Here is a 21,780-nt window from a genome sequence, read left to right on the forward strand (position 1 = left end):
GATGCTTACTACTGGTGTTGTACTGGCACCATATACTAATTATGCTGCACATTGTCTGTAATGTGATCCTACATGAGTAGAGCTATCACCAACGCACAGATAAGGAACTGAGGCAGAGAAGTAAAGTAGCTTACTATCAGTCACACAGTCAATAGATGGTGGAACCAAGAATCAAAGCATGTGTTATCCACTGAGATACATCGCTTCCAAGACCTTCAACAGCATCTAACTGACCCGAGGTCTTTAAGGATTAATGACTTGTCCACAAGCCAAACTGGAACTAGAAATTGCGTTGAGCGTTCTTCCCACTGTCCCATGCCCTTGCAGGTGGTTGAGAAAAGAACATAACGGTATTAGCTGCCTGAGATACAGGCAGAGTAAGAGCAAAAATCTCGAATGGCTAGGGTTCAAAGTATTGACAAGGAAAATGGGTAAATTTACACCTGATCCTTCTTTGTGGATTCATTTAAATATAAAGAACATTTGTCAAGAGAATTTCCAAAGGCTTCCCAACTGACTCAGCTATATGAGGCAAAAATCAACATCCTCCTAAAAGGAAACTATAATCCCATTGTTAAGGGTCCAGTTTTTTAACCACAACAAAGCCGTTGAGCAAAATGAAGTAAATGAAACTAAACATTTAACTTAGTTTTCGGCAAAACAGAACGCAACGAACAGATTTGTTAACGACACCCCTGCCTCTCACTTTCTTTGAAATTATACAAAGTGACTAAACTTCAGGAAATTGTCCCTTTGAGAATGAAATACAGTTATATGCTGAATGCAGCCAGGCTTGGTTTGTCAAGCAGAGCACACATTCTCGCTACTTTTACAGGAAATACATAACATCAGGTTCATGATTATATTTTGGTTTAAATGATATCCAAGTATCATTATACCTCCAAATTGCACATCTCACAAAAGTGGGACCAGTACTTTGAGCACAGATAACACAAAGGCTCTGGGTTCCTTGATGAACGAGAGTGTATTTCACCTTGACACCATTGCTGGCAAATCTCCGAGAGATGAGCATTTTGAAAACGCTATAAACAACTTAGCCTTTTCTTAGCATTTTGAAGAGCACATTAATATCCTGGCCTTTTCTTAAGGGCTTTCTTTTTCCCTTAGCCAAATTTGACAGTTAGAAGCGAACAGTGAGAGGACGGAATCAAAGTCAGCGCTGTGTTTTAAAAGCAGCGTGGAACTGATGTCATCCAGCATTGTCTTCAAAAGAATATAAGAATATTAAGTGGATGTCTCATGAACTTCCATATAAAGGATACTCTTCACTTGAGGACAGAATGATAATGTCTCACAGAAGATATAATTCTAGATGCCCATAAAATCTATTCAGACAACTCTTGGCTGGTACAAAAAAGAATATATGAAAATCTAACTCTCAACTTAACCAAAAGCAGTTATATTAATAGAATGAATTTTTTAATACTTAGTAAACACCTACAGAATATGTGGAACCTTGTAAATGACAGTTTAAGGAGAGTATTGGCATTGCTACCATTTAGGAGGTCTTGTTAAAAAGAAACCAAGAGGCACACGGTAATGTAATAAAATTAGCCAAAGGAAGTTAACTAGCCGAGCACCATCCTCTCGTATTTAACATCCTAAAGGAAAGTGAAATGGAAGCTGTCCCACTCACGTAGAGGCACATCCAACCCACCCAACACTCAGAAAGGCCACACAGGTTATTTCAAAGGGTGCTTTGGGAATCCACCTAGTTTATCCTCTATCCTCTGGGTTTAAACACACTCGGCAACTCCAAGACAGTTACCTAGCATATTTGGGAGAGTTGTTGACTAATTTTAAAAATTGTTTAAATAGGTTGCCAGGAGCAGCCTCTGCTCAGCGAACAGGCCTAGAAATAGGGCATTTTATTGGATTTTGTGGCAGATTGCATTTTCCTACAATGGCTGCAACAAGAGCTCCCAACCCACATGCCTTTCTTATAATTTGACTTTGACACTCCTCCTTCAGTGATGAGGATTTTAGGCTGGTTAATTTTAAACCTGCAGATGAGAAGCAGGCTCCGAGGAGTGGAATTTGCTTGCCCTTTGATCAGAGACAGTTGCATTTGTGAAGGAAATCTCCATGCCTCCCTCTCTGTGCCAGGAGGAAGACGGGATGGCCTTATCTCTGGAAACTCTTAATGGGGAAGGCAAGAACTTAAGTTGTTTACTGTCTGGCAACCTCATGTAACTGACCCCCCCCCCACCAAAATCCTGCTTCATCTTTAGCTGAAGATAATATTTGAGCGTGACTTCTGCCATTTACTCAATCCGGTTTGATTCTTATCTAAAAGTTGTGGGACCGCCCAATGGCTGGACCCTACCCGCACTGGTACCATTTTAACTTTTTTTTTGTCTCGTAAAGAGATAACTCACATACCTATGCCTTAAATTTAGCTCTAACCCTCAACTTGGGGCAGCAGAAGCTCTGACTGCCCATGGGTCCTGTCCCCATGCTATTCTATACTATTCTCTAAATAAAAGAGCACTACTGCCAGATCTTAAGAGTCCAAGAAATCTTTCTTTCGACTCCTCGGCTCACCAACCCTGCATCTGCCAGGAGCAGCCTCTGCTCGATGAACAGGCTTAGAAATAGGGCGTTTTATTGGATTTTGTGGCAGATTGCATTTTCCTACAATGGCTGCAACAAGAGCTCCCAACCCACATGCCTTTCTTATAATTTGACTTTGACACTCCCCATTCAGGATGTGAATTCTATGTCCAACCTTGAATCTGGGTGGATTTGGGACTAGTGGGGAAGAGTCACAATGTAACTTCCAGAGCTAGAGCAAGAATCGCGATAAGCCTTCTGCCTGGTTCTCTTGGGAGACTCATTCTTGAAACCCAGGCACTATGCTGTCTGGACACCCGACCAGCCACAGACACGTCATGTGCTGTATCAGGGCCCACAGCCCAATCTGTGTTACCAGCCCCGGCGGCGAACAGCAAACCAAACAAGCCTTTGAGCCTTAGGCGGTTCCAGCCCCCAGCAACTGAGTCATCCCCAACATTTGGGTCTTCCCAGTCACTGCCCCAGATACCATGGGGCAAGATACCAGAGACAGGTTGCCCTACTATGCCCTTCTAAATACATGACACTCAGAATGCTTGAGCCTAAAAAGTGGTGGTCATTTGTGCCTCTAAATTTGGGGTGCTTTGAATATAACAGTAGTAGTGGAACAGACGAGAATGAGGAATAGATGTGGTTAAAAGCAATGGCTGCAGCCATTCCTAGCTCTTCCACTATTCTAGCCTCTCTTTTGGCAATGTACTCAGAGGCTTGATCCCAGACATGTTGTTGCTGTTCTGCTACAGTCACTCCTTACGGAACCAAATCTACTTACATGAGCTTAATTCCAAGTGAACTCAGATAGCTCTTAGAGGATAGTAATAGTAACTAGCTATTTTGCTTAGTAGGTGCCAGGCACTGTTCTAAGAGTTGTACATGGATTAATTCACTTAATCCACTCAGCAACCCTATGAGGTAAGTACTTATTTTTATTCCCATTTTACAAATAGTGAAACTGAAGCATTTAGGTTAAACAACTTGCCTAAGACTGTACATCTAGCAAATGTCAGAGCAGGGCTGGGATTCAGAGCCAGGCAATTTGGCTCTCGAGCCTGCCCGTTAGCCACCACACACACTGCTTCCCAAAACCTGACTCTAACTCTCCCTCAGCAACGTGATGCTCAACCCAGCCCCTCCACCTGAATGGCTGGGGTGCTGAAAAGACGCACGGTGCTGGCTTCAGCATAGCGATGCCAGTTAACAGCACAGGTTCTGGAGTCTGCGAGTCTTGGCTGTGACAGTTCCAGCCATGTGACTTTAGGCAGGTCTTTTAACCTCCGTCAACCTCATTCACCCCATGTTCATGCAAAACAATCATCCATTTTGAAACCACAACCACTGTCTTCTTGTGTGTGCATTAACCCCATCCCTCCTTTCCAGACTGTCAGAGGAGGCGAGGGCTCTTTCTCAGCTCTGGTTCCTCCAGTGGGTCCAACACAGTGCCTTGCACTCAGCCACAGCTGGTAAACGGAGCTGACTTTTTTTTTCACTTCTCTCTTCATTTACGACCTCTATTTTTTGCCTCATTTTCCAAAGGCCTTCCGAATCAGAGGAAATGCTTTCATGAGTGCCCTTCATCGTGTCTATGTCTTCCTAAGGATACTCTACTGCCTTCCAATCATCTCCAGAGCAATTAAAACTTTTAACCATGGGCCATAAGAGCTTCTACTAACTCAATTTCTTATAGGGAACTAGTGAGCCCTTCTTGAAAGATACCAAAGGGAATTTCTCACCTTCAGAGCTATGCTGAGATAATACCAGAGTATCATCTGATATTATTACTGAGGAGTGATGGTTGGCCCCCAGGCCTCTATTACCCCCTGTGCTATAATTGCTTCTGTATTTGTCTGACTCCCCCGCTAATCTGCATGTCCCCTTGAAGGCAGGGACTCTGGCTTTTACTGTAACCCAGTGCCTAGTGCAAGGGCTGGCCCAGAGGAGGCACTGGACAAATGTTTACTATACAAATGCATGAAATTGACAGGGCCAAAGTCACTGTTAATGGCAAAGCTAGAACTGCAACCCAAGGGGATCTTGGAAGATGTATCACAAGAATTCATTCATTTAACAAACATTTATTCAACACCTTCAGGGGGCCAACACTGGGCTAAGAATAAAGATGTAGTTAGATCCAATTTTATTATATAAGACCCAATCTGCTCTAGCAGAGGAGACAAACGTGGAAGCACATTATTATAACGCATTTTGATAAAAACTATTAAGTACAGAGATATAAACCATGGGCTTGAGAGAGACTGATGAAAAGAAGGCAGTCTGAGTTAGGTTAACGTGGGTTAGATGTGTTATTACCCGTTTTACACAATAACCCAGCAAAGGATAAGACGCTAGCATTGTGAAGCAATTATTTCAGCTGACAGGCAAGGGTCATAAGGTCATAGGAGCCATAAGGTATAGGTAGCCACATGACAGAATCAGTACATTTGACACAAAATTAAAGATGCAAAAGACTAAGTAAACTAAGATATGTTAACATATCTGTGACTCTGTGTCTCCCTCAAGCTGTTTTTCTTCCCTCTGCATACATCTTACCCAAACCTTCTTAAAGATAATAATCACTTTAGTGATCAGCATGTGGTTGATGTCGATATCTGATCATAAACTCATCAAAAAATGATGAGGTTAAGAATCAGAAGTAAGAAAACATGGGTCCATTAAACTCAGCCATGTGAAAAGGAACACACACTGACAGTGTACATAACGCAGCGTTAAGTCCTTAGAATTTAACTACCATTAAGGAGTTTTATAAGTTCAATTCAAAATATTTTTAAGAAAACATATTGCATAATTAGACTATTTTATGTTCAAATGGAGCTTGAGAAATAATGGCAGACGTCAGGCTATACTGGTGCTTTCTCAGAGTAAATAAGAGGAGTTTTTGGATTTATTGTGAGAAATTCACAGCGGCTCCAATCCACCTGAGCCTCTTGCAGGCTGTCAGCTGTCTCATCAGTACTCTCACCTTGCATGTGCCTCTGTTCTGCTCCTGTACTGCCTCTATTGACATTTTCCACTCCTATATCCAGAAAGCCAAGAGCTGCTGGAGAAAAATCACAGGCCAAGCAGCCTAGCGCCCCAACAAATTTATGACTTTTAAATCTCCATGTGGCCTCAATCCCTTCCTTTGGCCTTTGTCAGCTTCCTTGTCCATCACACTCAAAGACTGTGAATATTCAAGACCTTTATCTTTCTCTTAGAAGACTACGTGTCAACCTCACCCCAATACAGTCATGCGCCACATAATGATGCTTCAGGCAATGACGGACTGAATATACGCCGGTGGTCCCATAAGATTAGTACCATGTAGCGTAGATTTTTAGTAGGCTATACTATCTAGGTCTGTGTATGTACACTCTAGGATGTTCGCACAACGACAAGATTGCCTAATGATGAATTTCTCAGAACGTCTTACTGTCATTAAGCTGACACATGACTGCTGTAGAGAAACTTACCTCCACTTCATTGAGAAAGTGAATACCACTGGGTGTGAATGGCCCCAGTTTCTCCCACCCTTTTCTTACAAGCTTACTCACACCCCTTCCCACCTTAATCTGCTACCCCAAGACCTAGAGGAAGAGACGTCTTTCCTCTTCTTCCAGTCAACCAGCTCACTTGTACAGTTCGTGTCTTTTGATTCCCAAAATCTCCTTTAAGGCCTTGCTCCATCATTTGGCCTTCTCTCTTCTAGACAGGCAACCTCCACCACTGCTAGCTCTTTCCCTCGCCATCACTCCTGACCTAACACCCTCCCTTACAATGTGTCTCCTCCAGCTTCTCCTCTACCCTCTCCAGAGTTCTTACCCAAACCTCCCTAAAGATTCACCGACACTTGCAACTGCCACTTTCTCACCTCTCACTCCTCAGCTCCCTGTAGCAGCTGCTCCCACTAGTCTAATAAAACATTCACTGGCTATCATTTAGTTAAAGATGCAGATCCTGGATATAAGCAGAACGGTATTTGACTCCTGCCTCCTCCACTTATATGCTGGGAGACCTTGCTGCTTAATTTCCCTGTGCATCAGTTTCCTCACTGCTAAAATGGGGATAATAATAGTAACCAACGTCACAGGGTTCTTATAAAATTAAAGGAGATAACATATTTAAAACACTGAACAGTGTCTGCACATGCCATGTGCTCAATAAATATTAACTATTAATATTATTGCCACTAGGAGCTATATTTGCATTTTAATGATTACTACCATTATTGTTTGTCCATACTGTCAGTTGTCAATGTTATGCTAGATCAAGCTAAGAATCCTGAACTAAGAAAAATCCAACTAAACTCATGCAGCCAAGAAAAACCACTTTGCAACCCCCTTATACAATGTGTCTTATCTCTTGGCCTAGGATAACCTTTTCTACCTTCAAACCAGGATGTGCTCCTAGGAATCTCCTCTTCCTACTGATTCTGTATGACTCTAGTTGGTTCAGTTCATACACACACACACTGATTAGGTAAATTTATTTGTGTCATGTGAACCAATAGGAAAATATTTAATTAGCTGAGTGCAAGAACTTTAACCTATGTTGCCTTTGCCTTTGCAGCAACAAAAGGATCTGCACCAATGTTCTACATGCAGCTGGCAGTCAGTAATTACTGAGGGACAGATAGTTGTCTAAAACAACCTAGTCCTTCCCATCTTCAGCAGCAAGAACAGAAAGGATATTTTTAGCATCACGTTTGAATCCTACCTGACAACTTGGAAACTGCAATAATTTGAAGCTATGCAGGCAATGAAAGGGATGCTTTATTGTCGGTTCCCAGAAATCATACCTACTGGTCATTTCTATTCTGTGATTGATCACTAAGAAGGTTAGCACAGAGCACTCCTTCCCTTCCTTCATCTCCTTGCTATTCTCAGTTTCTTTTTGTCACAAGCTGTGTGTGGCAATATTTATTTTAATTAGGAGCAGGCAATAACAAGCAAAGGCGATTGTAATAGGTACATTCGGCAGGGAACACCTGGCAAAGCAAGATCTCATCCCGGTGACAAAAACAGCATAGCTAAGGCATGTAATTTTGTTTGTCTAACAACTTACTCCTGTGAACAAGCTCGTAAAGGCCCACATCCCCCACAGCACTATTAGGTAAGGCTTGCTGTCATTGGAAGTATTGGCGTGGGGTTCAACTGCGAGGCACCTTCTTTTGGACTGGTGGCTCTTTCCCCACTGGCATCTCAGGTTGGGATCCTGCACACTGACCTAATTCCTCTAGAATTCAACAATGATTTACATTACAGGCAAAGAAAATCATCCCTAGTTCTCTCTCGACCTTTGACACCTTTCCTCTTCTTTTTTTATCAATATTTCAAAACAAATTTGGATCCTACAAGTCTGTTTGAAATTAGTTAACTAGGAGATGAAGAATTTACACTTGGAAGGCAGGACCGTGGTAGGGATGATAATGACGATTAAATAGCTAATATTTACTAAGCACTTATTTGCACTAGGACCTATGCCAAATACTTAACACATATTATTTGCTTTTGTCCTCACAATTGTGAGAGGTTAACATCATCACCCCATTTTTACACTTGAGAAAACTGAGGAAGCTGAATAACTTACCTAAAGTCACATAACCAACAAGATTCAAGGCTGAGACTCCAGGCCAGGTCTGTCAGCAGCCAAAGCTCACAATACTATAAATCATGTGTCTTATAATAACAAATTCTTTTTCTGTGACCTATTTTTAACTAAAGTTTGTACAAAACTAGATTTAACCTTGATTTTATTATCAATGGTCTGCCACAGTAAATATACGTATTTCCATAATAGAAAAATTAAGTTCTCCATTTAAAAAAATGGGAAAAGGACAGGATGGCCAAATGAATTTTTTAAAAAGCAAATATTAAATTTCAGGTATTTAAAACTAAAGGGAGTTCAATTTAGTTCAAGAAATAATAACCAAGTGATAGAATGTACAAGGCACTGTAAGAATTCAGAGATTAAGACAGCATCACTCCTGCCCCCTGAGAAGCTAATAGTCTAGTTGGAGGATCACAGAGTGATATTTCAGGTCTTACTTCAAATGTCATCTCTTGAGAGAGGTCTTCCCTGACTGCCTTATGTAAGATGTCACCCCATTCCCTGTTACTTTCTATCACAAGGGTCAGCAAACTTTTTCTGTAAAGGGCCAATACGAAATAATTTAGGCTTTGTGAGCAATATGGTCTCTGTCAAAACTACCCAGCTCTGCTATTGTCACTTAAAAGCAGCTATAGACCATAAGCAAACGAATGAGCATGGCTGTGCTCTAATAAAACTTTATTTATAAAACAGGAAGTGGGCGAGATGTAGTTCATAGGCTGTAGTTTGCTGACCCCTACTTGAACATATCACTCTGTTTTTTCCTTCATAGCACTTAACAAAATCTTAAATTATCTTGCTTATTAATTTATTCATTAATTCACACCACAAAAATGTTGGCTCCAAGAGAGTGGAGTCCTCGTTGCTTGTTCACAGCTTGCTTTCCAGGGCCTGGAAAGGAATTTCTGACACATAGACAGTTCAGTCTAAATATTTGTTGATTGATTAAATGAATTAATACCATTTCTCAAGAGGAGAAACACAGACTGCCAACAAACATATGAACTATATTTGGCCTTATTAATAATAAACATAAAATAAGTGAAAGTGTCATTTTTCATTTGTCAGACTCATAATGGTTAGAAAAAGAGATGGAAGAAGTGAAAGAGGGAGAGGAGAAGAAGGAGGTGAGAAGGAAGGAGGAGGAGAAGGAGGAGAAGAGCTAGGTAGATGAATATACGGGTAAATTGGCCCTCTCATCTACTGCTGGTGGGAGAGAAAATTGGTGCAACGTTTCTGGAGAGCCATTTGCAAATATACACCAAAATGTATACGCTAATTGAAAAATGGGCAAAGGATTGAATAGACAGTTCTCCAAAAAAGATACACAAATGGCAACTAAGCAGGTGAAAAGATGCTCAACTAAACTAGTCATTAGGGAAATGCAAATCACAAGGAGATACCACTTTACACCCATTAAGATGGCTATTATCACAAAAAAAGCAGAAAATAACAAGTGTTGGTGAGGCTGTGGAGAAACTGGAACTCTTGTGCATTGCTAGCGGGAATGCAAAATGGTGCAGCTTCTGAGGAAAACGGTTTGGGGGTTCCTCAAAAAGTTAAACATGGAATTACCATATGATCTATCAATTCCACCCCTAGCTGTGTGGAGTGCTTGCATAACGTTGTGAATTACTTAATGCCAGTGCAGTAAACACTTAAAAAATGGTTAATGTAAATTTTATATTATTTATATTTTACTACAATTTAAAAAGTATATATATTTTTTCTTTTTATTAAGATTATGATAGTTTACAACCTTGTGAAATTTCAGGTGTACATTATTGTTAGTCATGTTGTAGGTACACCACTTCACCCTTTGTGCCCTCCCCCCACCCCCCTTTCCCCTGGTAACCACCAATCAGTTCTCTTTGTCTATACGTTAACTTCCACCTATGAGTGGAGTCATATAGAGTTCATCTTTCTCTATCTGGCTTATCTCACTTAACATAATACCCTCAGGGTCCATCCATGTTGTTGTGAATGGGATGATTTTATCCTTTGTTATGGCTGAGTAGTATTCCATTGTATACATATATATCATATCTTCTTTATTCAATCATCAGTTGATGGGCACTTAGGTTGCTTCCCTGTCTTGGCTATTGTAAATAATGCTGCGATGAACATAGGGGTGCATGGGACTTTTGGGATTGCTGATTTCAAGTTCTTTGGATAGATACGCACTAGTGGGATGGCTGGGTCATAAGGCATTTCTAGTTTTAATTTTTTGAGAAATCTCCATACTGTTTTCCATAGCGGCTGCACCAGTTTGCCTTCCCACCGTGTATGAGGGTTCCTTTTTCTCCACAACCTCTCCAACAGTTGTCACTTTTTGTTTTGGATATTTTTGCCAATCTAACAGGTGTAAGGTGATATCTTAGGGTAGTTTTGATTTGCACTTCCCTGATGATTAGTGATGATGAACATCTTTTCATGTGTCTATTGGCCATCTGTATATCTTCTTTGGAGAAATGTCTGTTCATGTCCCCTGCCCATTTTTTGATTGGGTTGTTTGATTTTTTGTTGTTGAGCTGTGTGACTTCTTTATATATTATGGAGATTAACTCTTTGTCAGATAAAAAAGTATATATTCTTTTTTACTCCAAAATCCTATTCCTAAGAAATAACTCTGAGGAGATAATATGTAAGGATGAAATATGTATGTACCAGAATCCGCCAACCTCGAGACCCATGAATAAAGACATGGTTATGTAAACAGACACTGACACAACAAATACAGAAAAGAGAATATCACACAGGCATTAAATACAAGGTAGATTTTTCACATAAAAATATTTCCATAATATTACTGTTGAGTGAAAAAAAGCAAGTTAGAGAATGCACGTATAGCATGATCCCATTGATGTAAAAATTATAAAGTTTATCCACACATGAAAAATATTTGAGATAGTCTCCAAAAGATTAGTAGTGGTTATTCTTTGAATGGTAGATTTGAGATAATTTAAAAATTATCCTCTTCAGAATTTTCTGCACTGGTTGATTTTTTAACAAAGAATATTTTAACCAAAATAACATGCTATTATAAACTCATGTTTACCACTTTTTTACTTTAATTAAGGAGGGTTAGGCCCTTGATACTTTCATAATAGATGTTTTCTGCATTTCCATTTCCATAGCAACAATAATGCTTGTGAGAGAATCAGATACTGTTTTAAAAGAGATACATACCTCAGATAGTGATGTCACCTCTCTATCGGTCACAAACAGAGTCATTATTTCAGAGCAACATTCAATAATCATGTTCTAGAAATAAGAAGATTGTATAGTGAGGTTGATCTTATTGATAAAATATTAGATATTTTAATTATAATTATTTATTTGATTCATCTTTTCTTGCATCTTCAACTAACTGTAATTGTCAGGATGAAACTCAGAGGTTACAATCCTCTAAGTAATTAGGGATATTTGAAAAGATACAGAATGGCCACCAAAGAGAAGATTTGATTACAAATAAAACATTATTTTAGGACTGTTTCCCTGCACATTCATTGTTAAAAATCATATGTTACAGAAGAATAACAAGTAAAGTAATTCATACCAAAATAAGATTTTTGGAAAATTACTTTTCTTCTGAGAAAAATAGATTTGTACACAACTAAACAAAACACCAGGTAAAATGTGATCAGAACATGGGTATTTACGACATGCTATAGGAGCCTAGAGGCGGGAGAGAGTAATTATAAGTACAATGATGAACAGAGAAGAATCCTGGAGAAAGGGTCATATGAACTGAGCCCTGAAACAGCAGTAGGATTTCAATTAGCAGAGAATGGGGACAAGGACATTTCGGGTGGAGGGAGCCATGTAAGCAATGAAACACCGGGCATTTAAGGAACATAACGGATCTGATATGGTATTTACTGCAGGCATACAGAGAAAGCAGGAGGTAACAGTAGTGAGAAAGAAGGCTGGAGAGGTAAACTCATAACAGGACATGTGGCAGTAAGGAATTTGGATTTTGTTTTGTGGGAAATTGAGAGGCACTGGACTGAGGAAATAATATCTAATTGTTTTAAAAAGATAATTCTGGCCATGGTTTATGAACTGGACTGTTTTCACAAAAAGGTGAGACTTAAATGTTTTCACCAAAAGAAAAAGGCAAACTGGACTGGGAAGAGACGAGAAAAAGAGAAATCAGCCAGGAGACTGCTCAAACCGTTTCGGCAGGAAGTGATCATGGCTAGAAGGAGGCCAGCTTCCACGGGACCAAAAAGGATGGAGGGCAGGCATTTATCCAGCACTGATGAGGGTAGACCGTTTACCTGTGATGGATTTTCCAGGCTCTTGGTCCACTTTACTAGACAGGGAGGAACACACATCCACTCCTATATTCCTCTTATTTATCTATATTTCTAAACTTCTAACTGGTTAACGTATGTTTTTTTCCTACATAAAAGGTTTCAATAACAGCCACGATGGGTTACTGTCATGATTTCATCAAGAGCTATCAAGCAAAATGACACTATCTATATCATTAATCATTTCACATAACAGATGAAGACAGCAATGTTACCTGATAAATGCCTCCCACTGCCTGTCTCAACATTTATCAAACAGCAATTTCACCTCAACAACATTCTATTTCTTTGGCATTGTTTGAGGTAAACCACATACACACATCGGAAACCAGCTGATTTGATGTTGGGCCGTGAGGGAACTCACAGGACCTTGTTACCACAGACATGAGGGCAAGGAAGGGATCGAGCTCCTCAGCCCCACCAGGAAGCTGCTGGAGGTGAGCTGCAGTTGGAAGGGGTCTGGGAGGACACAGAATGACCTTTGCTCAATCTTTGTCATTTCTCCCTTAAAAAGGAGCATCTGTTGATTTTATGAGAGATGGCCTTCTGAATTACTTTAAAAATAACAAAGCCAACTCTTTGACCTAGTTAAAATCCTCATCATCTTTCACCTATAATATTGAAGGAAGTTGCAAAATTGTTTTCCATCCTCTTAACTCTTGCTTCCCTCGTCCCTCCTTCACATGCCACCAGGGTTATCTTAGTGAATCGTAGGGGGTATTCTGAGATGCCCTTCCACGTGTTGCCCCCACCTCCTCCTACCCCTGCACCTGCTTTCCCACAGCCCTTTCCTGCAGAACAATGTTCGTTTACCATTTATTTTTTCAACATCTATTGAATGCATCCTGAGTGCCATGGAGTGTAATGAACAAGAAAGAAAGAGAGTCCTTAAGGAGCTCACAGACTAGTGGGAGAAATAGGAGAGACACTCTTACAGCACAATGTGATGAGATCGGAGAGGAGGAAGCACTCAATTCTACCCACCTCTTCAGCCTCGTTTCCCACTACATTCACCCTGTACTCCTGCCACAACAGATGTCTCACTGTCCCCTGAATATAACATTCATTCCACAACTTCAAATCTCATCTCTTGCTGTATCCTCAGTCAGGAATGAGTGCTCTCCACATGTCTCCAACTAAAAGTTTCATAAGCACTATTGAAGGAGCACCATGCTTCAGTTACTGGGCTAGATATTGGAGCTAAAATGATGAATAGGACCCCTGGGCAAAGGAATTCACAGTGAGAGAGAGAAAGAGACACATAAACAGTACAGTATTGTCAAAACAATACAGTAAGGGCACAGGATAGTTTGAGGTGCAAGGGAAAATGGCCTTTATTTTAGTCTATAGAGGCTATACAATGCTGTCTGAGCTATTTAAGCAACTACAAAGTCTAGCTCAATTTCTCTCTCTCTCAACACACCTACACTCACACACCTGTGTGAATGAGATATCAAAAATAATAGACCAGTTTGCATCAACAGAAGGAAGGATCCAGCAGTCTTACCCTTTTGCATAGTGTAGAATCCAGATAATGGGGGAAATAGGAAAACTGGAAGAAATCAGAGAGACTAAGTTGAAGTACATGATAAAAAGCTGAGCCAGAGCAGGAAGGGGAGAGGAAACAAAACACTCCATGCAGACTGAGTTGGAGGGAAAGTTTGAAGAGTTTGAGCCAAATGAGACAGATGTTGGAGAGCTGCTGTGGATGTCAGAGAAATATTAAGAGCAAGACAGTTGGGGAAAAGAAGATTTAAAAGAAGTTTTCCTGTGTATTATGAAAAGATTCCCTCTCAGATGTTCTTATGAGAGACTCTGTAAAGATTTAGATTACTTTCAATGGTTTTGAACATCAGATTGATGTTTCTTTGAATGACACATTTTGCTAAGAGAGGGCCACCAGGTGGCTGGGCTCATTATGAATGGCATCTGGGTACCTATAGCCATACTCATACAATGATTAAGCTCTTCCATGCCAGGGACCCAATTGTACTGATTTCTGTATGTCACCTCTTGAAGCCTAGGACAATTTTGCACATAATAGTTTATTAAAAAGAATTTGCTAATTGATGCTAATGTCTAACTGTATTTTGTTCTATATTTTCATAGTTCTTTGATATTTGGAATAGGTTGACTATATACTAGTTTTAATTGCCTTTTACAATCCAGGCATTCTACACACGTTTGCTGAACTAACCTTAGGTGACTTGGTAAACACATTTTAAGCTTTTCATATCTGTATGCTGTCATTCCAAAAAGGTGTTTGTGTCTTAAAATCAGGATGGTTTGCATCTTTCATATGATTTAAAGCACCTGATACACTCTGAAGATCCCCCTAAAGCCATGAATGACAAGTTCAAATAACTCAGTCAGTTTGAGCCAGTGTTGTCCAATTTAGAAGAAGGACATACAAGGTTTTCAAGCCAGAAGTGATTAGAACACCTGTTCTTTAGCCCTCCCAATACAGCTTAAATTAATATCTGTGTTCTGAAGTTCTTGGCTAATTCCAGACCGTAGGGATTCAGGGGGTAAAGAGAAAAAGAAGGAAAGGAATGAGAAAAAGAACAAGATTCACTACCTCCCATATCAACCAAAAGCACATTTTCTGGACTCTTATATTTAATAACTCACCAAAAATCCATACTGTGATAGAAATAAATAAATTAGATTATAGAGGTTATGAAATCCTGTCCAATTCCCCACGAGAATCAATCTCTTGAAGTGTCCTAGTTAACTTCTAATTAGCTCCAAGTGAAGGTTGTCATGACAACAGACTGGCAGATTTAGTCAATGGAATTTATTTGATATAACTCAGAACCTAGTTGCTTTTTTTTCCTTAAGTCCTGGTTAGTATACTGGAGAAAAAGAAAACTTTGTATGTTCCTTCCATTTCTCAACTTTCAAATGTTGTGAACTGATTTAATTTGTTTGCAAATTCACTTAAACAAACATTAGTTGTCCTCCCATTTTGCGACAGTGTCTCATATGTAGAACTAACAGAACTGGAAAATATCTAAAAATGCCCTACCTAAAGCTAAAGAAACACTTTCTAAGTTGGAGAATAAAACAAATTCAAAAACACAGAGGAGAATGTCAGAATTGAAAGGAGTTGGTTCTACTCAAGGACTGACCCACTCACATAGACCATTCTAGTCAGGACATGAAAGCAAGACACAAACCTGGGTTAAGGCAAGGAGGGTGCTCTGCATTCCTCCCTCTGCTTACACTCAAATGCCCCCTCCTCCGCCCCCATTTATTCCTGATTTGTTTATATTCATAGTCAACCTCTTGGCTCAGATGCTGGGCTCATTGTGAAGAATTTCATATCTCCATCCCACCTCCAGGGAAATTCTGATGACTCGAATTCCAACGAAGGGCGCCATCTCTCCATCTCAGAGCAGTATTTCAGTGACAGGGTCATTTTTAGAGACGAGAGAAAAATTAGTCCCAGGAAAGAATAAGTGACTGACCCTAGTTAGTAAAGCTGATAGAACCCTTACTCTTACGGATGCTCATTCTCCTGCCTCAGACAACCTAAGCTGAAAAGACAAATGGGCTCAGGAGAAAATAATCATTTTCCATATATGAACTATATAGAAGAGGACTAAGGGACTATTTCAGCAAAGAATATTCTAGACTATGGCTCAAAGACAGCCATCTGATAAGTTTGGTCTACAACTGAAAAACTGTGATTGTAAGTGATTTACAAAAGAAGTGCAAAAATGGCATGAGAGCTGAGTTCTTGAAAACAGACATGAAATGGCATCCACATACTTTATGAAAAGCAATATATATAAATATACACATAAATAATATATATAATCTCATGAGTTTGAGATACCTCGTCTATTGGGAGATTTATTATAAGCACTCAGTGTATCGGTAACATCATTAAACATCTGGTAATTCATGTTGTAATGTCTGAGGACACTGAAAAGGATGTGCAACCCAAAGTCTAAGACATCAGTTCCATGATAAATCCAAGCACAGAGCAGAGGAGACAGAAATGCAGGGAAGCGGCATTTTGCAAAGGCTAAGCGTTCTTGCCCGATGAATCCTCTTACAGCTGCGCTTGTTGCTTTCACAACAATGAAAAATGCATTCACTTACTCTACTGGTAAATTAAGACTGAAAATGTTAGTAAGTATACACTTAAAATCAGGAGAGTGGTCAACTTTTAAACTTTCACGTAACAAGTGTGTAGATGAGGTAAACAAGAAAACAAAAAGAGCCATACCAATAATATTCTTTAAGAATTAAAAAGGTTTTGTTATTGGTAACCAATTGAATATTAACCTGGCAGAAAGCGATTTAAGAAAAAAGATACAGCAGACCAAAAATAAAGGGAAGATCCTAAAAGCTTTCAGGGAAGAAAAACAGAGATGGCACCCAAGTGGTTGGTCATTCAAGCAGGAAAACAGTGAAGGGGGGGCCCAGAATTAGAGTTGTGCTGCTACATTGCGGGTAACAGTCCTCAACTACAGCAGGAGGATAGGGATTTTCAAGAAGAAAAAAAAGGAATTGAGACTTTATTTGATAAGCATGAACACTTGGGTAAAAATCGGTGGATGAACACACGAAAGATCTGATGCAATGCCCAGAAAAAAGTTAAGGAAAAAAGACAAGTCAAGAAAAATCAAACCTTATGCAAGAAAGGAAAATAACCATAGTATACTATTTGACTGGGCTGTGAACATTGTTTACTGGGATGTCATGATGTAAACACTGAATACTTATTTAGTTAAGTTCTCTAATATAACAATATTTAGAAGGGAAGGGGAAAGAAGTTGGGGAGAAGTAAGCTAAATCCTTATATACTATAATAAAATCAATAGATATCTAAAATTCATACATAAAGAAAAAAAGAATAATTATCTGTAGCTATTAGCACTATTCATTCTGGCTTTCCTCCTTCCAAGCTTATTTATAAGGTCAAAGAGACGTTAAGTGGAAGTGATATGATGGAAACTTGAAAAGCCAGTATGCGATTTGTCCCCTTTCTTCCCTCCTGCCATGGTGACTGGCGATATTCCTTCCGGGCAATCTTTGTTTATATTTTTGGAGGTACCCTGCCTGCAAGACTGCTAGTCTCTGCCCTTCTGTGCAGTAAGCCTGGCGACCGCAGAAGGGGAATGAGGCAATCCTATGCTTACACAGGTGTGCCACGTGACTGTGTGACTAGGTGGGCAAGTCTAGCTAATTCAGGAGTGAAATATTAATAAGTTCATTTGGCCACAAATCTAAAGCCATGCTCGCTAATCAGCTTTATCAGTAACGATGCTGATATGTTGGTCTCCATATGTCTATCTCCTATGTCCCACCCTTCAGTGGGTTCAGGACTCAGGAGGCGTAGAAGGGAAATGATCCTCTCCACCAAAACACAAACATCAGTCATCACAAAAACACTCAATTGTGTGATCAGATTAATAACACATTATAAGAATAATGCCCCCACCTTTCTTGCTTAGAAAAATACATAGAAAAAGTCTGAAAGATATATGCTTATCTGTATTTTCTAATTTTTCTTCACCCATTACTTGGGTAATAAAAATGTTCAAATAACAGACTTAGAGTGAAAAATTAAAAGTAATGTTAAAAGTTACACAGCAGTTTCTTGGGATTCATAGTTATATCTGAACGATTTCTCTAGATTGGCTTTGTTCTCATTCACCATCGGATTCTTATAATTGGTGTGCTTAGAAGAGTTTTGAAGAAAACACTATTTATGCGTCCAAAAGTTGGGTCCTATTTGGTACTCTAAGCAGAGAAAAGAGAGGGCAGAAGAACCACAAAGTTCAAGTTCAGTTACATAGTTCTGCTTTGATGAAGTAAAGAATAATTTCAATAATTATGTATAATGACATCCATCCTGCAATGGCAGTGTAACTTTCCCTTATTTAACAACTTACTTCCATTTCTTTATCAATTGATTTCTCTTCCACTTCTTCCATTTCAGATACATTTTCACCTGAAGTAACATCAGGAATTGTTGGCAATGATATTTCGGCGATTTGCGTAAGATTAGAGAGTTTCTCATGAATTGAAATAACGCTAAAAATAACAAATATAAACGTATTTTACTTGAACAGTTAAGCAAGGCATTCATTTATTCTCAGAATCAACAATATGTGTAAAGTAAGTCCTTAGTTATTTAACACTTAGATTTCTGGCATCCCCAAGCATCACTCACTCAATTATTCCTTCATTCAAGAAACAATAAGCAAAGAGACACAATGCTAACCCAAACAATGTTTCTGATCTAGTTATCTACTGAGATAGATACACAATTGCAAACTGGCAAAGGCACAATGAATGAAATGTATACATCCAAAACATTGCTTAAAATGAAAATAAAGAAAAATATCTACATAGGCAAAGACACTCCAAGCAATGACAGAAGATTTACTCCTATGTAAATCTTAATGCACTGCTGTGATTGTCTGGCTGACCTGAAGGCAAGAATTATGACAAGTTAGATGTGGCTCTAAAAGCCCAGTGGATGAGCCCACAATAGTGAAGTGAACTGTGTGGGGAGTAGGGATAGGGAGAAGAATCAAGAAAGAGAAAAGCAAAAGCCAAGGAAGAGGGCAGAGGACACAGTGGCAATTATGCTGCAGACAGAAAGCTTCCAGAGTCACAGGCCAGTGAACGGCGGATGCTCTGAAGACAGAGGTGAACTGGTGAGTGGAGTCAGAAGACGGAAAAGCCTTGAAACAAACGGCCACCCTCATGGCCCCCAGATACGTGCACAGAGCGTATGTGCATGTATGTATGTGTGCGTGGGTACAGGTGTCTCCACCCAGGGAGGGAGGTAAATTTTTATGAGAAAGAAGTAAATGATCCAAAAAAGCAAACTGACATCAGGGACATATGAGGAATGTCAATTCTCCAGTTTCCCACAGGGTCCTCCTACTTTGCCTTCTAAAGGATGATCGACAAGAGCAATTCCCCACGAACTGGCTTTATCTTGACCCTCTTAAGAACCACCTTGGGTGAGAGAAAGAGTCCATTTGCACTGTGCCACCAAGGGATGGATCAGATGAAAGGTTGTCAGGCACCCTCTGTCATGGCCTCAGTGACAAGGGTGTGTCCCTAACTTTAGTAACCCTACCATTGATCATGAACCCACCAAAATTAAGAACGTTTTGGAATTAAAAAAACAATCCTGTCAGTTTGATTACATTCTACTTTGCAGAAATTATAATCATTTTCATCATGCGGTTCTGAAAAAAAAAAAAAATCCTTCCATGTTTCTGGATGTCCAAGGCAAGTGCACAATTTCCTAACGTTTTTTCTTAAAAAAGAAAGAAAGAAAGAAAAAGAAGCTTGACTGAATAATTGGAAGTGTGCCAGCTCTTCAAACATTTCTTGTTTTATTCTCTTTCATGGCGAGCCCCAGGAGTCCTTCAAAATGAAAATCATGCAGCATGAAGAAGCCTCTCCAGGGAAGGACAGGGAAGCGCCCAGTCTCTCTGTTCACTAAGCACTTACTAGGTGCCGAGCAGGGCAAAGAGCTGACACTGACAGGCAGCCTGTGAGTAATGAGACTTGACACTGCCCAGCGCTTTCAGCCTTTCAAAGCATGTGCATGCATTGTCTGACTTGATCCTAACAATGACTCAAAAGGTAGGCAGAGTAGGTATTATTTCCATCTTACAACTGAGGACAGGGAGGCTGAGGTCACAAGGGTAATGAACAATGGAATCAAAACTAAATTAACTAAGCAATGAAAAAATAAATTTAAAAAACAACAACAAGGAAGTTGGGAAAGTGAAACAGGGAAAGAGAGAAACCAGGTTAGAGATATGCCCTGTTTGATGGAGAGGGAGAAAAACAACCTGACTTTTGACTTCGGGCATAACAGAAAATAGGATGGGGTACAGAGGGAAGGGTGACAAGAGAGGTGTGGAGTTTGCGCTTAATTTTGCAACCCAATAGCCACATTAGGTTCTTTTTTAAACACGCCCAAAATTACAGACAAAACAGAGAATGGATAACATCCTTGTACTCTCTGTAATCTTTATGAAGTGTCAGGAACTGATCCTCCAACAACCCCCGGTACTATTACTATTGTTCTCATTTTGCCCTTGAGGAGACGCAGGCTCAAGTTGCTCAAGGTCATGAATGCAGTGGGGGGGCATTTGAACGAAAGCAGGCTGGATTCAGCGTTCAGGATCTTAACAACAGCAACATCATACTCCTCTAAGTAAATGAGAGATTTTTCTAAAACTGTCTTCCAGAAGTTCTCCTTTGATTTACCGTGTATATTACTGAAACAGCCTGTTCTTATGAAAATATCAGCAAAGAGGGGAGTTGTAAACAATCCATCTTTACTTGCCTGCTCAGTGGAACCCAGACAGAACCAACACATACATTGCTGTAAGGGGCATATTTAATATCTGAAATCTTCAGGGGTTTTGTATTATATGCATACAGCAATAAAACCTGGAAGAAAATTAAAAGGCATATAAAATGTGACATCAAAATTACACTTTGCCTCAGAAAGTGCAGCATCAGTTCTCAAAATATCATCACTAAACTTTAAAAAGTTTTTCTTTGAAAAACAAAGACAAGGTTTTTTCAATTCACTTTAAAAAAATGATATGAACAAGAACTGTGCAAAGGTTATAAGATGAAAAGAAACGCTATTTGGTACCAATATTATATTGTTTTTTGAAGAGTGACATTTCTTACAGCAGTTAACTTTAAATTCCAGGCTTTGAAGGTCCCCTACAACAAGTTCTAAATAGATACCTGGTAAATATCCAACTTCGTTTCTTGTTACTTCTCAGTATGCGCTTTCCCACCAGCGGTCCTACCTGCTTCTGTGCATTCACTTATGCTGGTCCCTTCCTCTTCTCTCCTGTTTTTCCAGCCACACACAACTTTCCAGTCCCCACTCTTAAGATGAAACTTGTCCTTAAAGACTCACTCTCTAGTAATTTCCCTACAGTTTGAATTCTGACAATTCTTAGAGTCAGTCCCACACGAGAGAGCACCTACTTACAGTCATGGACTCATAGAATTTGAGGTTCAGAGAACCTTAGAGATGATCTGCTCTAAGTCCCTCATTTTAAGTAGGAGAAAGCTGACGCCCAGAGCTGCCAGTCAAAACTGACTCATTCAGTGCATGCATTTATCTCTGCTTCCTCACAAATCAAACTAAAATATGAGCAAAGGGATTTTTTTTTAAGTGTAAATCCACAAAGATAGAAAGAATGAGAGAGTGAGTGAAGCAGATGAGAGATGTTAGCAACACTTT

At 39.6% G+C, this 21,780-nt stretch overlaps 1 protein-coding gene across 9 annotated transcripts in view; it reads right to left on the reverse strand.

The window, feature by feature from the left end:
* Positions 1-21,780, reverse strand: part of CFAP54 (cilia and flagella associated protein 54) — a 298,057-nt gene that overhangs the window by 13,927 nt on the left and 262,350 nt on the right. For 8 of the 9 annotated variants that reach the window (XM_046646604.1, XM_046646603.1, XM_046646606.1 and 5 more), the window contains 3 exons: positions 20,857-20,963; positions 18,428-18,569; positions 11,389-11,463 (listed from right to left, as the gene is read on the reverse strand). In XM_046646604.1, the coding sequence (XP_046502560.1) occupies positions 11,389-11,463; positions 18,428-18,569; positions 20,857-20,963 (324 nt within the window). Of the gene's footprint in view, positions 1-11,388; positions 11,464-17,861; positions 18,276-18,427; positions 18,570-20,856; positions 20,964-21,780 lie in introns of those variants that run through there. The other variant, XM_046646601.1, reaches the window with a different exon arrangement.

This window comes from Equus quagga, chromosome 19, assembly GCF_021613505.1.
Source record: "Equus quagga isolate Etosha38 chromosome 19, UCLA_HA_Equagga_1.0, whole genome shotgun sequence".
In the NCBI taxonomy this organism is placed as follows: Eukaryota; Metazoa; Chordata; class Mammalia; order Perissodactyla; family Equidae; genus Equus; species Equus quagga.